The sequence below is a fragment of the Myotis daubentonii genome, chromosome X (genome assembly GCF_963259705.1).
Source record: "Myotis daubentonii chromosome X, mMyoDau2.1, whole genome shotgun sequence".
Classification (NCBI taxonomy): Eukaryota; Metazoa; Chordata; class Mammalia; order Chiroptera; family Vespertilionidae; genus Myotis; species Myotis daubentonii.
This window is the reverse complement of record NC_081861.1, coordinates 9146055-9163164: the sequence shown is the minus strand read 5'-3', so window position 1 is coordinate 9163164 and position 17110 is coordinate 9146055. Positions and strand designations below refer to the sequence as shown.

The 17110-nt window shown below is 41.5% G+C and overlaps 1 protein-coding gene across 1 annotated transcript in view; it reads right to left on the bottom strand.

The window, feature by feature from the left end:
• Nucleotides 1–17110, bottom strand: part of FAAH2 (fatty acid amide hydrolase 2) — a 48364-nt gene that overhangs the window by 24557 nt on the left and 6697 nt on the right. The window contains exons 2-5 of the mRNA XM_059678845.1: nt 15744–15826; nt 7114–7250; nt 6112–6321; nt 4010–4129 (exon numbers count right to left, since the gene is read on the bottom strand). Of these exons, the coding sequence (XP_059534828.1) occupies nt 4010–4129; nt 6112–6321; nt 7114–7250; nt 15744–15826 (550 nt within the window). The remainder of the gene's footprint in view (nt 1–4009; nt 4130–6111; nt 6322–7113; nt 7251–15743; nt 15827–17110) is intronic.

Sequence of the window (17110 nt, the reverse complement as noted above, 5' to 3'; positions counted from 1 at the left end):
AGTATATAATTGTCTTACCACTATGCTGCACACCTGAAACTAATACAAGATAATATTGAATTTACACTGTCATTAAAAAATTTTAAAAGGATAAATGAATCAATGAAAAGAGTCAGGAATGTATTAAATATATAAATGCAAATTGAACTGCTTGAAGGTGCAAAAAGTAGCCTACTGCATGCACTTTTTTTACCTCGCTTTTTCTTACTTATCCCTATGGTGACATGAATTTTTAGTGTCTACACCAGTGATGGCGAACCTATGACACGCGTGTCAGAGGTGACACGTGAACTCATTTTTTGGTTGATTTTTCTTTGTTAAATGGCATTTAAATATATCAAAGAAATATCAAAAATATAAGTCTTTGTTTTACTATGGTTGCAAATATCAAAAAATTTCCGTATGTGACACGGCACCAGAGTTAAGTTAGGGTTTTTCAAAATGCTGACCCGCCGAACTCAAAAGGTTGGCCATCACTGGTCTACACTGTGGTTGTTGAAACCAGAAAGATTAAGAAATATCAAGTAGAACAGCAGCATCAGGGTAGCATAAGTTGTTTTTATTTTCTTACTTTTTATTACAACTCATTAGATTTTGCTTAACTGAACAAAATTGCCTCTGCACATTATACCAAGGGACAGGGAAGTTTTCTAACCCACCTCTGCATCCAAAAATAAGCAAATAAGAATTTGGTAAGGACTGTGGATGCAGGAGAGTCAATGAGAATGCCCCATTCTAACTCACTGTGGTGTGTGTGTGTGGGGGGGGGCAGGGGGCGACCTGGAGAGTGCAAACCTGGGCAGATGCCCACTGGCAAGACAATTTGTGAAAGTCCAGGTAGGCTGAGAGGAGATTCCAGCAGGCAATTGATGCAGGGGAGAGGCAAGATTGGGTGCATAGAAAAGGGAGAAACGCATTAGTCAGTCCCCCCTTCCCAGGGCAACACTGCAGCAGAAGTGATCACTCCAATAGAATAAGTGTAATACTGTGACCTCATCCACCAAGAAGGAGGAAAGTGATGAGTGACTGCCTTGTTACCCCAAATGTGAGAATGTGGCTGGAGAAACCCATTTCGATCCTGCAGCACCCACATTTCTGAGGAGGGCCCTCCATGACAGGGGTGGTGGGGGAGAAAGGGAAGGAATCTGATAAGAACAGCAAAGGGAATTGAACACAGTTCCTGTTGTCAGCTTCAAGACTTCAGCAGCAAGTCTAACCACAAGCCTCTAGGAGTACCCCCCATTTGAAGATATACCCACAGAGCCTGCGGGCACTACCAGAGCCCCAAGTACTAAACCAACACCTAACCCTATTTTGCTGCTGGCTCCTTGTGTGTGCTTCCAAATGCATCTGCAAGAACAAGCTCCGATAGAAAAGGTCAAAGTCAACGGACAAGGAAGGACCACAAACTTAGCTATCACACCACCTTTGGGAATATAAGAGACAGGTTTCCAATAACCAGCCTGGTGCATTGTGAGGGGGGGGAAGCCCTAAAATCAGCCCTAGCTGGTTTGGCTTAGTGGATAGAGTGTCAGCCTGCGGACTGAAGGGTCCCGGGTTCAATTCCAGTCAAGGGCACATACCCGGGTTGTGTGCTCGACCCCTCCCCCCCAGTGTGGGGCGTGCAGGAGGCAGCCTATCAATGATTCTCTCTCATCATTGATGTTTCCATCTCTCTCTCCCTCTCCCTTCCTCTCTGAAATCAGTAAAAATATATATATATTTTTAAAAGCCCTAAAAACATAGTTAAGTTGGCATCTTCTACTTCAAATGAGAAAGCAGAAGTACATACATACAAAATATTTAAAAATCAAGAAATATGGCATCATAAAGTAATTATTATTATCTAGAAACTAACTTAAAGGCCTAAAATATTATAACCTAATTAATAAAGTATTCAAAATAGCTGGTATAAAAAATTCAACAAGCTATAGAAACTCAGAAAAACAATGAAATCAGGAATAGAATGAATAAACAGAAGGCTTTCTTTACCAAAGAGATTTAAATAATAAAAAAGGACCAAACAGAAAATCTGGATCTGAAGAATTCAATAAATGAGATAAAGAATGATGGGTAGACCAGATAAGAAAAGAATAAATGACTTGAAATATAGAAATAATAAAGTTTGATTAGGAGAAGGAACTAAGATTTTAAAAAAGCAGAGAAGGCCTATGAGAGCTATTGTTTTCATTGATAAATGGGGTTCCAGAAGGTTAAGAGAAGGAAAAGTTGGCAGAAAGTTTACTTAAATAAATAATAGATGAGAACTTCCCAAATGTGGGGAAGGACTTGCACATAGAAGTCCATAATTCTAATAGAACAGTCTATTATATCAATGCAAAAAGACCTCCAAGAATATCATAATAAAACTGTCAAAAATCAATAATAACAAGAGTATTATAGGTAGGTGAGGAGCCATTACAATTGTTACTACAGCAATGCATGGGGAACCATGAGAGACTTCTATGAGCAATTATATGCCAACCAATTGGATAACCTAGAAGAAATGGGTAAATAAAAAGAATCTTGAAAAACGCACAACACTAGAAGTATCATGCTTCCTCATTTCAAAATATATTATAAAACTATAGTAATCAAAATAATGTGGTACTGGCCCAAAAACAAACACAATAAATGACTGAAACAGAATTTAGACTCCAGAAATACACCCAGGCTTATATGGTCAATTAATCTATGATAAAGGAGGCAAGAATATACAATGGGGAATATGTGGTGTTGAGAAAAATGGACAGCTACTTGCAAAAAAATTGAAACTAGAGCACTTTCTTACACCACATACAAAAATAAATTTAAAATGTATTAATAGTAGACTATAAACCATAACATTTCAAGAAGAAAATATAGGCAATAAACTTTGACACTGGCCTGTGTAATATTTTCTTGGATGTCTCCCCAGACAGAAAAATAAAAGCAAAAATATATAAGATTACAAAAAACTGCCCTGACAGGTGTGGCTCTATTGTTTGAGCATCGTCCCACACATCCAAAGGTCACTGGTTCGATTCCCAGTAGGGGTGTGTATAGGAGGCAGGGCACATACCCAGGCTGTGGGTTCAATCCCCAGTAGGGGTGTATATAGGAGACAGCCATTTGATGGCCCTCTCTCACATAGATGTTTCTCTCTCTTCCTCTCTCTCTAAAATCAATAAAAATATATTTTAAAAAAGATTACATGAAACTAACAAACAGTGAAGGAAAACATCAATAAAATGAAAAGTCAACTCACTAAATGCTAGAAAATATTTGCAAATAATATACTCAATAAAGGGTTAATATAAAAATATATAGGGAGCTCATAAAATTCAACATAAAAACAATCAATCCAATTAAATATGAACAGAGGATCTGAATAGACATTCTTTGAAAGAAGACATACAGATGGCCATCAGATACTTAAAAAGATACTCAACATCACTGATCATCGGGGAAATGCAAATAAAAACCACAGTGAAATATTACTTCACACCTGTCAGATTGGCTGTTATAAAAAATAAAATAAATAACAAGTATTGGCAAGGAGGTGGAAAAAAGGGAACCCCGTACACTCTTGGTTAGATTGCAAATTGGTGCAGCCACTATGAAAACAGTATGATGATTCCTCAAAAAACTAAAAGTAGAACTTACATAGGATCCAGCAATTTCACTACTGAGTATCTATCAGAAGAAAAAAAAAACCCAATAATTTGAAAAGACATGTATACCCCTTATGTGCACGTTTACTTATTTATTCTGAATTTTGAATTTGTCATCTGCCAAATAGGTATAATTTCTTCCTGAAAGGTTTACTGTAGAGAATAAATAATTAAAATTAGTCATGGTAGACAACTTGTAGAGTACCTGGCACAGAGCTGATGCTCAATAATAGTAGCTATTTTTAATATTGATAAATATATATGACCATACTTCTAGGTAAGATTATCCTGGTAGGTACCAAATTTCTGTGTTGCTATGAATCATAATATTAATATTATTACTATATTAATATTACCCGGGGAAGGTTTGTGTCCAAATATGCCATTGAAGAATGCAGGCATTCGAATGCTGCCACCAATATCAGAGCCCACACCAATCACTGAGCAGGCAGCTCCCAGGGTACAGCCCTCACCACCTATGGGAAATGCAAAATACTCCTTTATAATAAATAAATTAGATTACTATTTGCAAATAATGGTTATTACTATACTTGCTCATATATTGACCTTTACCAGAGATCTTTATATTCATACTGGAGGCCGGGTGCATGGATTTGTGCACTGGTGGGGTCCCTTGGATTGGCCTGTGGGGATTGGGCCGAATCCATGCACCAGGCCTCCGACATCCCCTGAGGGGTCCCAGATTGCAAGAGGGCACAGGCCAGGCCGAGGGACCCCACCAGTGCAAAAATCCATGCACCAGGCCTCTAGTATGCATATAAGATCTTTGGTTAATCTCTCCCCACCCTTCACCCTCCCCGCTTCCCTCTGAGATTCATCAGTCTGTTCCATGTTTCCATGCCTGTTCGTTGAACGTCTGCCCCCTGGTGGTCAGTAAGCATCATAGTGGTCGAACAGTCAAATGGTTCAAAGGTCGAATGGTCACTCAGGCTTTTATATAGATGACTTTGAGTTACTTTCTAGTGTACCTTCATTAGATTTTATAAGTTGAGGAAACTGACGCACTGACTGCACCTTCATTATGTTACCAAGATCACAGAGCAAAAAACTGTCAATGTTCTCTTTGGCTCTAGCTTAAGCACCATATTTTACTAACCCACATATATGCCTTTAGGATTGATAAAAGCCATGTAAATTCTAGTCTCTAATATACTCTCTGATATTTTCCTCCTACATCACTTGTTGCTCATTCTTAATCTCCTTTGCTAGATATGCCTCTCTTTTTAACCTTGAAAATGACAAAGCTCTATCATGAGCCCCAATTCATGTTCATCAACACATACACCTTGGTTTTTTTTGCATCCATTTTAATAGGTTATAGTAGACTAGATACTGTACCATGCTTATGATGATAACTTCTAAATTATTTTAAACCCAGATTACTACTCTGTCTTATATAGGCTACTTGACAACTCCATTGGGTGTCTTACAAACATCTTAAACATAACATGTTCAAACTGGTATTCTTAAATCATGCTGCCCCCATTTGTCCTTCTTCCCGTTTTCTCCATCTGAATGAATGCCTGTACCATCTCCCTAGTCAGAAACCCTACTGATTTTTTACTTCTCTTTTTACCTTTACACCCACCTCTCCATTACCAATCTATCATCAAGTCATGGCCGATCCAGTCTACCTTTAAGATATATCTTGTGTCCCATCTACTTTTCTCCATCTACACAAACACTAGTTGAATCCACTATCATTTATTTCCTGGACAACTAAAATAGACTTGTAATTTCTCGATTTGCTTCAGCTTTTGTTCCTCTACATTATCTGACCTGGACAAAACTTTTTAATTTCATCACTAACTCCTCTCTGTCTTACTCACTACACTGGGTTTCTTTCAGTTCACTGAACACACTAAACATGTTCCCACCTCAGGCTTTTGCACTTTCTGTACTCTGTAATTAGGATTATTTCTGCTTGACCCACTACCCCCACATCCACTGAATGGTTAGCTGTCTCTGATCCTCTGGATTTCATGATAAAAATCACCTCCTTAGAGAGGATTTCCATGACCATATCTGCTACATTCCTATACTTACTGGAGTTCCTGGATACAGCACAGTTATCAATGCTTAGTATCCTTAGAGTATTTTATCACCTTTGTCTCAGGAAGATGAAATTCTAAAGTTAAACAAGCTTCGCTAACTCACGTTTTTCTTTCTTTCCCTTGTGCCCTCTCTCTCTCTCTCTCTCTCTCTCTCTCTCTCTCTCCACACACACACACACACACACACACACACACACGCACACGCACACGCGCACACACACATGGACCAATAGTATGAATGTTCATTGCCTACATTGCTCTTCATCAATCTATGACAAATTCTGTAATTGCCTTTACCATAAACACCTAATTATGACTTTCCCAGAGGTTTGTGCAATAGTATCTGTACCCCCTCCTCAGTGACTAACAGATGTTATACTCACCAGAACTTCCACCTACAATATGCCGTAAATCATACGGGTTGTTGGATCGGCCATAGACCCTGTTACTGGATTCATACCACATGCACAGCTCACTACAGTTGGTTATGCCCAGAGGAATGGCACCAGCTTCCTTCAGATATGCCACTACAGTGGCATCTGTTTTGGAAATGGCATTACGACGATTCACAAGGCCAGAAGAATTAGGCATTCCTGTAAAGTCCACAAGAAAAAGAAGTTAAGCCCTAGCCAGTTTGGCTCAGTGGACAGAGCGTTAGCCTGCAGACTAAGGGGTCCCAGGTTTGATTCCAGTCAAGGGCACATGCCCGGGTTGTGGGCTCAGTCCCCAGTGGGGGGTGTGCGGGAGGCAGCCAGTCAATGGTTCCCTCTCATCATTGATGTTTCTATCTCTCTCTTTCTCTCCCTTCCTCTCTGAAATCAATAAAAATATATTAAAAAAGAAAAAAGAAAAAGAAGTTAAAATATTAAAATGTTATATAAAAATAGGAACAATTTACTGAGCACCTTCAATGAACCAACCCAGCTGTTGTGGGTGATTTGCTTAGTACTGACAGGTGATATGACTTAATAGAAAGTAAACAGACTTTGGAATCAGAACTAAGTTCAATTTATATCTGTGTAGCTTACCAACTCTACAAACTTTGGGAAAATCTTTTAACTTTTCTGATTCTCAGTTTACATAGGAATAAATGAGATATTGAATGTAAAGTAAGTGAACATATTTAATAACTAAAAGTGATTAATACAGCTCAGCTGGTGTTGCTCAGTGGTTGAGCATAGATCTATGAACCAAGAGGTTACCAGTTCGATTCCTGGTCAGGGCACATCTCTGGGTTTTGGGCTTGATCCCCAATAGGGGGTGTGCAGGAGGCTGCCGATCGATCAGTATTTCTCTCTTATCGATGTTTCTATATCTCTATCCCTCTCCCTTCCCCTCTCTCTAAAATCAATAAAATAAAATAAAAATTTAAAAAAGAACAGTACCTTGTAGCTGGAACGCTTCTTTGACTGTCAAAGGAACCCCAAGGAAGGGCCATTTCTTTTCCAGGGTGGCATCATCTTCCACCTCCTCTGCAAGCTTTTTATCTACATCCTGAGCCTCCTTCTTAGCTGCCTCAAACCTAGAAAAAATGGAACAGAGCTACATAAAGCTGTGGACCTTGAGAAAGAATACACTTCTAAGAAAGGCTCCTGATGGCTAACTGAGCTCAAATTTGAAAAACAGAGCTTAGCAGCCATTTCTACACAGGAGCCTCTCATGCAAACTGCACTTTATAGAGAAACCTGCACTGAACTACTGCCTCTGCACTAGACTGCCTTCCTGCACTGTGTTCCTGCCATCTGAGCAAGCCCTTGTGGAGAAGTTCCTGGAATCCTATTTCAACCAATAGGACAGAGGCTTTCCCTGTACAGAGCTGTGCAGTTATATCCTCATCAGTATCTTCACCAACTAATCAGAGAGGCTCCATTCTGACCAATCAGGATAGTGCTTTTTGGACCAATCTAACTGGGAAGATTATAGTCAGAGTCTATTTCAATCAAAAAATCTAAATAAGCATAACCATTTATAACCATAGATTTTTCTGCATATATAGAGCTAGGTCCAAGGTAAATTCATTAGCATTTGTCAAGCAAAGTCAAATACCCCAGGGTATTACACATACCTATAGGCATCTGGCCACAATTTTGGCCTTTGAGACATGAAATATGACAACCATCTTATAACAATCAGAAGATCTAGCCTGAAAATAAGTCTGACAATCCAGGATATCTAAGGCAAAGGACTGAATACATAAGTTATTGATGATATTTTTCAGTTGCTGAGTTAAGTATGTGGCTAACTACCTAAGGACTTCCTGTTTAATGGCATAATATAATTTCCTTATTGTTTTCAGTCCTTTTGAGTTGGGTTTTCTGTTATTTGCAGTGAAAAGCGTCTAAACCAGTGGTTCTCAACCTTCCTAATGCTGCGACCCTTTAATACAGTTCCTCATGTTGTGGTGACCCCCAACCATAAAATTATTTTCGTTGCTACTTCATAACTGTAATGTTGCTACTGTTATGAATCGTAATGTAAATATCTGATATGCAGGATGTATTTTCATTGTTCGCGACCCACAGGTTGAGAACCGCTGCAACTAACAGAGTTGGCAGGGCACTTTTAATTGGGTGGTAGGGACAGAAGCTAGATTTCAGTGTCAGTGTAAATAGGAGATAAAGACTCAGAGAAAATAACTGTTGACTACATTTTGCAGAAGCTTGCTTATGTGAGAAAAATAAGAGCATTATGATAGCCAGTTAGGTACAGCAAGAGATTCATCTGAAAATATTATAATCCGCTCAGCCATCATGGCTCACTGGTTGAGTGTCGACCTATGAATCAGGAAGTCATGGTTCAATTTCCAGTCAGGGCGCATGCCGGGATTGCAGGCCCGATCCCCAGTGTGGGGCGCACAGGAGGCAGCCAATCAATGATTCTTTCTCATCATCGATGTTTCTATCTCTCTCTCCCTCTTCTTCCCTCTCTGAAATCAATAAAAATATATTTTTTAAAAATGAAAATATTATAATCTGGCTACTAAGAATACACAGAACCTGGCCACTTAAAGGCACTCTATTAGAGTGGTCAGGATCCAGACTTTAGAGACATGCTTACCTGGGATGGTTATGTGACCTTCCAAGTAACAATTCCTTAACTCTCCATTCACCACCTATCCTATATAGTGAAAGCCTAATATGCAAATTGACCAAACGGCTGGCAGAACAACCGGTTGCTATGATGTGCACTGACCACCAGGGGGCAGATGTTCAATGCAGGAGCTACCCCAGCCCACAGGCCCCAGGCCAGCCAAGGCAGGTACCAGCGGGGGGCCCTGATTGCCCCGCCAGACACCCCACAGAAGGAGGCGACCTGCAGCAGCGGCAGGGGGCGGGGCTGGCGAGCGGGCAGTGCCAGGCTGGCCAAGGAGGGTGCCAGCGGGGACCCCCGATCGCCCCGCTGGTTGCCCCACAGATCATCCCTGATCGCTGACCAGGCCTAGGGATCCTACCCGTGCACAAATTTTGTGCACTGGGCATCTAGTAAAACAATAAGACCTACATGATTTGCCAATGCATAAAATACAGTGCCGAGCACACAGAAGCCACTCAATAAAAGGAGGCTATTACTGTCATCATTACAAATATCATCAAGTTCTCCTGACAGTTAACAAAATCTGTCAGGAAAGTCAAAGGATTAGGGTTTTAGCAGACTAAATCAAAGCCAAATTGCCCACATCACAGAATTCAGAGAATCGGCAACATAAAATTTAGGAAATAGGCTGCAAGCCTTTATATCAGAAAGAAACAATGAGAAGAACTTCAGCAGGTATTTATTCAACATGTCTTACTAGTATGATATTATCAGCACCATTTACTGGCAGCCTATTTGCTGGTGGTGAGACACGGTTCCTGGGACACTTGACACCTAGGAATTTCCCAGCCAGTTAGCACAGCGCGGTCAGATTCCTAAGTCCTATTCCTTCCAAGTCTAGAGCAGAGGCCTTTCCAAAGGTCTTAAAAGCCCTGTTGTTAATGCTGCCCAAACTTAAGCCACACATAATCAGCAAATGCAGAGAACTCTAAGAGAAGGTTGTATGGGTAGAAAGGAAACTAGCTACCGTTACACATGGGCTCAGGGCCACAGGCAGCACTAAACTTCTGACACCAAAGAAAGCCCTGTAATTTTAGCCTATCTACAAGCAGGTGCCCGAGAAGAAAAGAATCCTCACCCTGCCTCTGTAGAGACAGACTGAGAACACGTCCAAAGGTAGGCTGCGACACCAGAATGATACATGGGCTAGACAGTGTGGTGAGTGAAAGACTTTACTGAGGTCTGAGAGGCCTTTTAAAAAAAATATGTTTTTACAATGGAATACTATGCTGCTGTAAAAAGGAAGGAACTCCTACCATTTGCAACAGCATGGATGGACCTGGAGAGCATTATGCTAAGTGAAATAAGCCAGAGAAAGATAAATAGCACATGATCTCACTCTTTGTGGAATATAATGAACAACATAAACTGATGAACAAAAACAGATCCAGAGACAGAGAAGCATTGATCAGATTGTCAAACCTCAGAGGGAAGGCAGGGGAGGGTGGGGGTAAGGAGGCGAGATCAACCAAAGGACTTGTATGCATGCATATAAGCATAACCAATGGACACAGACACCAGGGGAGTGAGGGTATGAACGGGGGGGGGGGAGTATAGGGGAGGATAAGGACACATATGTAATACCTTAATCAAGAAAGAAAATAAAAATTATGTTTTTATTGATTTGAGACAGAGAGAAAAAAAAGGTGAGGGAGAGAGAGAGAAACATTGATGACCGAGGCACATGGATCGGCTGCCTCCTGCATACCCCCACTAGGGATTGAGCCAGCAACCTGGGCATGTGCCCTGTCTGGCGATCAAACCGGTGACCTCTCAGTGCATGGGACATCACTCAACCAACTAAGCCACACCGGCTAGAGCTGAGAGGCCTTTTTAATACTATATATCCTGCCTGTCCCCAGTGGTCTCATTAGAGCAGGGTCCAGGAGAGCAAAATCCAAGGATGATTCCACCCTCATGCTCTGGTGAAAAGCTGTACAGCCACTTCACCTCTATAGCAGAAGCTATACAGATTGCCATCATCATCTGGTTTATTTGTATTCATTTTTCAGAATTTTGTTTTTACATCACTTCCTCCAGAAAGCCTTCCCTGACACCTCTCCAGGCCTGGATAGGTATACCTCCTCCACCCACAGTATTCTCTTTCTTACAGAGCCTTAGCTCCACTGTGCTGTAAACAATAGCTATTTGTATGTTTCAACCACCAGACTAGGAGTTAAAAGAGGCCAGGGCCTGTGTTTTGTTCACCTTTATACCTTCCAATACCTACCACAGTGTCAGGCACATAGTAGGCATTGAACAAATGTCCAGTGGGTGAGACAATTAAGGTCACAACTAGAGGCCCAGTGCACAAAATTCATGCACTGAGGGGAGGGGGGAGTCTCTCAGACTGGCCTGCATTCTCTCGCAGTCCGGGACCCCTCAGGGGCTTGCTGCTCTTTACCACTCCGCTCGCTCACTGCTCCTTAGTGCTGCCGCAGAGGTGAGAGAGGCTCCTGCCACTGCTGCTATACTCACCAGCCGTGAGCCCAGCTTCTGGCTGAGCAGCACTACCCCTGTGGGAGTGCACTGACCACCAGGAGGCAGCTCCTGCATTGGGTGTCTGCCCCCTGGTGGTCAGTGCGTGTCATAGCGACTGGTTGTTCCACAGTTCGGTCAATTTGCATATTAGGGTTTTATTATATAGGATGGCAATGCAACTCTGAATTAAGCATTCTATACCCCCACTTTATGATGAAACTGGGAAAACTCAGGGTTGTTGGTGTATTGTTTTTCTGCTAACTAATGCTCTCTTAGAGCCTCAATTACAGGGTAGTATAGACTGAAAGGCAAGGAAAGAGGTGAAGGGGTTTGCTTCTTCCAGTTTGTTTGTTGTTCCTAATAATCCTGTCCCAACAACAGCCTTTCATCTAGGCCAGGGGTGGGGAACCTTTATTCTGCCAAGGGCCATTTGACTATTTATAACATCATTCAAGGGCCATACAAAATTATCAACTTAAAAATTAGCCTGCTATATTTGGTCAAACATCTCATTAATTCATCCCTAATGCCTTGGCAGGGCTAAACCAAATGATTTCACAGGCCTTGTCAGATGTCCCCCACCCCTGATCTAGGCAAATCTAGTTAGTTCGAGCTTCCTATTTCTTTCCACACTCTAGAACCAGTCTCACTGTACCCCCTCCGAAGTACCAGTATCAGGCGGCTGCCCCTCAGAGGTCGGAATCATAGCTCCATGAGGTTTCCTCTTTAAGCTTCTGAGGCAGCAGCAGCTAGGCAGCACCCTCCCCTCCCCAGTTGTGTCTAGGTCAGGGGTGGGCAAACTTTTTGACTCGAGGGCCACAATGGGTTCTTAAACTGGACTGGAGGGCCAGAACAAAAGCATGGATGGAGTGTTTGTGTGGACTAATATAAATTCAAAGTAAACATCATTACATAAAAGGGTATGGTCTTTTTTTTTTTTTAGTTTTATTCATTTCAAATGGGCCAGATCCGGCCCGCGGGCCGTAGTTTGCCCACGGCTGGTCTAGGTCCTAGCTCTGCAGGAATCTTTTTTGACTTTCTTAATTCTGATAATGCCATTTTTTCCCATTGTCCTCTCAGATCTAAGGGTGGTAGTTATTTCCTACATTCGCTATCTCTGTGTTGCTCCAGGGATATACTTTTGAGTTTTTTCATTCCTTAAAAACCTATTTCGACAATTCTGTATATTTTTTCAGAATAGTGTGGTTCTGGACCCTGAATGAAACAAAAAATGGTGAGAGCACAATGTGCTCTGGGAGCTCAGAAGCAGACTCTTCACAAAGGCTGAGATGATTCAATAAAGTGAAATTGAGATGTGAGCTGAGTGAGTTCTTGGAAAATAATTCAGCCAAATATAGAAGAGATAAGGAGAGGGGAAGAATACCAGGCAGAAGGAACAACATATACAAAGTTAGGGAGATCAGAGAGAGAGCACAATGGGTCAGGGGACATGGAGTAGTTCAGTAGCTAGGGAATAGGATATGAAGAAACAGGAAATGCCTGGTGTCACAGGAAATAAGGAAGAGCCATTAAAACTTGTTGACTAATTGAAGTGGGCAGATCATCTTTGGAAAGGAGGGGAGAAGCCAAGGGTTACACCCAGGTGTCTTGTTTATGTGACTAGGCGGAAGAACAGGTTTGGGAGAAGTTGATAAAGTGGTAAACATTTTCTGATTAGTCTTTCAAGAGTAGAAAGAAGCTAGGAACCAGCAGGTTTAGAGTCCATATTTTCTGCTGCTACTATATTTCGTAGCTGTGTGACTTTAATCACTGAACTGCCTTGAGAGTCAGTTTAGTGTCAAGTAAACAGGGGGATAGCAATACAGTAAAACCGTGTATAATCATGAGGACAGTTCCATTTATGGAGCTCCTATTATATTAACCACCATAACAATACCAATAGCTAATGCTAATTGATTGATGTAAGGGCCAGTGCTGCATGCTTTACATATATTTTTCATTTTAAAATGTTTATCAATTTTTAGAGAGAGAAAGGAAGGGAGAGGGAGAGAAAGAGAAAAACATCGAAGTAAGAAAGAAACATCAATCGGTTGCTTCTTGCATGCACCCCGAACCCATAGCCTGCCCCAACCAGGAAGTGAACTTATGGGACTACTCTCAATCAACTGAGCCACATAGGCCAGGGCCATATATTTTTCATTTTGCCAATACTTTAATTACAAATACAATAGAAACATAATTAACACAGTGAAGCCATTTGGGTATACTTTAAGGGAGGCAGGAAAACCACTGATGTTACACATAGAATGACTAAACTTACTAAAATTATTTCTCAATCCACCCATGGCTTCTCTCTCCAAATCTTCAATCCTTTCACAGCTACTGCCCTGCCCCACTCTCCCTACCCCCATCAGCAGCCTCTCCATTCTCCTATGTGTAGGCCCACCCATCATTTTCAACGAGGACAGAAATTTTTTTTTAAAATATATTTTATTGATTTTTTACAGAGAGGAAGGGAGAGAGATAGAGAGTTAGAAACATAGATGAGAGAGAAACATCTATCAGGTGCCTCCTGCACATCTCCTACTGGTGATATGCCCGCAACCCAGGTACATGCCCTTGACCGGAATCGAACCTGGGACCTTTCAGTCCGCTGGCCGACACTCTATCCACTGAGCCAAACCGGTTTCGGCAAGGAGAGAAATTTAATTCTCTCTCAAATCTTTATTAGTATCCTCACATACATAAACAAGTTCTACAACATAAGACCTCCCTCCTTATGACTCACACTCCTTAAAATAGAAAAATAAAAGTAACAGAATTTCCTTTTCTCAAATATTTAAAGATATAGTCAACAAAAACCCAATGCAGAATCTGGGGAAACACCTATGGGATGAGGAGCTGCTAAAAGTGTTGGGAGGGTGGTACCAGTGTAGAGCTGGTTCATAGAAAAAGGGAGGGGACAAGGTAGAATGGAACATACAGACACTCTGTACTTCTGTTTCTGTGAGTTTTGGCACCAGATGTCTACATATTTGGATCATGGTTCTATCACATACTACCTGTATGACACTAGGCAAGTAACTTAAATTGTCTGGGTCACACTTTTCACATTTACAACATAGCAAATGTAGTATTTTATGGAAAAGCTTTTGAAATGATTAAATTCAAAATGTATAAAGTGCTCCAGCCAGTGTGGCTCAGTGGTTGAGCATCAACCTATGAACCAGGAGGTTATGGTTCGATTCCTGGTCAGGGCACATGCCCGGGTTGTGGGCTCAGTCCCCAGTGTGGGGTGTGCAAGAGGCAGCAGATCAATGATTCTCTCTCATCACTAATGTTTCTATCTTTCTTTCTCTCTCTCTTCCTTTCTGAAATCAATAAAAATATATTAATGAGTCCATTCTTTATAAAAATTACCAAAAAATGTATAAAGTAACTATAAAGCATAATCTATTTCATGTAGCATTATATTTCATAAAAATATTTTAAATATTTATAATTTCATAATACTGGTTTTCATTTTATTTACATGTACAGTAACTGTCAAGTGATATTTTTCAATTTTTGTAGTAATATAAGCTTTTATTTAAAAATAATTGACTTAAGTGATACAATTTAATAAATATATTAATTAACAATAGAGTTGCTATGCCAACAAGACAAAAATCTTGAAGGTGCTATATGAATAAAATCTGGAAAATGCTGCTCTAGATCATGGTATGATAAGAACTGTGCTGTGTAGGATGCCACTGGAAAACAAATCCAAATTTTGTCCCTGTAATACTTCACAGCTCCCTGGAAGAGTTTACTTAGTAACTGAGACACAGAAATCACATACATAATATCTTTTAAAAATACCATCTACTATACTAAATCCACATTGGAATGTGTAGTAGTAATGGAGCGTTCTCTTTATTAGAGTTGCTACCAAAAACAAATTATTCCAATAAGCGCTCAGTGATGCCTACCAAGTTCAGGCCTTGCTCTGGGTGATGAATATGTAAAAACCAACAAAATGTATTCTTTGTCATCAAAGACCTTAAAGTCACTGGGAGGTGAGAGGAAACAGTCAGAAACATAAAAGCTCAACAAAGGCAAGAAGTGTTGCATTGCCGAAACCGGTTTGGCTCAGTGGATAGAGCGTTGGCCTGCGGACTCAAGGGTCCCGGGTTCGATTCCGGTCAAGGGCATGTACCTGGGTTGCGGGCACATCCCCAGTAGGAGATGTGCAGGAGGCAGCTGATCGATGTTTCTCTCTCATCGATGTTTCTAGCTTTCTATCTCTCTCCCTTCCTCTCTGTAAAAAATCAATAAAATATATTTAAAAAAAAAAAAAAGAAGTGTTGCATTATAAGTTAGGGTAGGTCCCAGTGAGAAACCAAAGGAAGGACACAGAGGAAGAGGAGTCCAGGAAATACGCCAAGATGGCATGGCCACAGAAACAGGACAAAAGCCATGACAGAGCAAAAATGCTCACCTGTACTTGACAATTCCATTGATCAGTGGGTTCACATCCACGATTCTGTTGATATAAGCCTGAATGACATCTATGCATTTCACCTGCAAAATACAATAATATATTTAACAGGTGTTTATTTGAAGAACTATTTATCCATCCAACAAGCACTTTTTATTTAGGACATCTTCAATGAATTATCCAGTCCAGTCCATTGTGAGGAGGTAAAAGATGTCTACTTTGAAGCTAAAAAGTCACGCATATGCCAGTATTAGAAGGCTCTGAACAATGGGAAGGGTGAAAGATATAAGCTCCCCTTTAAGTAAATAGAAATTGGAGTCCAGAGATATGATGTATATATACTCAACTAGAAAATATGTTTCTAGTAAATAACTAGTATAACGATAGATACCATTTTATAGCAATACCCTGAAATTTAACATTATACATCACCTTTGCAAAATCTAGGAGCTGAGGAGTGGAGACAAAGCACATTAAGGCACAGTTTCCAGATAAAATAAAGGACACCAAGTTAAATTTTAATTTCAGATGAATAGCGAATAATTTTTAAGTAGGTCCTAAATATTGCATGGGGATAATTTTACTAAAAATTATTCATTACTTATTTGAAATTAAAATTAAACTGAGTGTCCTGTATTCTATTTTGCTAAATCTGGCAACCCTAGGCAAAGGGTCTTAATTTAGGAATATGAGGAGAGGTAAGACAAGTAAAACACCTGGGAGGGAGTTCTTAAGGATTAGCATTTATCTATTACTAGAAGCCTGGTGCACAAAATTCATGCATGTGTGTGGGAGTGTCCCTCAGCCCAGCCTTTACCCTCTTCGATCTGGGACCCCACAGGGATCGGGCCTAAACAGGCAGTTGGAATCCCTCTCACAATCCGGGACTGCTGGCTCTCAACCACTTGCCTGCCTGCCTGATTGCCCCTCACTGCTTCTGCCTGCCAACCTGATCACCCCCTAACCACTCCCCTGCCAGCCTGATTGATGCCAAACTGCTCCCTTGCTGGCCCAATCACTCCCAACTGCCCTCCCCTGCCAGCCGAATCACCCCCAACTGCCCTCCCCTGCTGGCCCAGTCACCCCCAACTGCCCTCCCCTGCAGGCCTGTTTACCCACAACTGCCCTCCCCTGCAGGCCCAGTCACCCCCAACTGCCCTCCCCTGCCGGCCCAGTCACCCCCAACTGCCCTCCCCTGCCGGCCCAGTCACCCCCAACTGCCCTCCCCTGCAGGCCCAGTCACCCCCAACTGCCCTCCCCTGCAGGCCCAGTCACCCCCAACTGCCCTCCCCTGCCGGCCCAGTCACCCCCAACTGCCCTCCCCTGCAGGCCCAGTCACCCCCAACTGCCCTCCCCTGCCGGCCCAG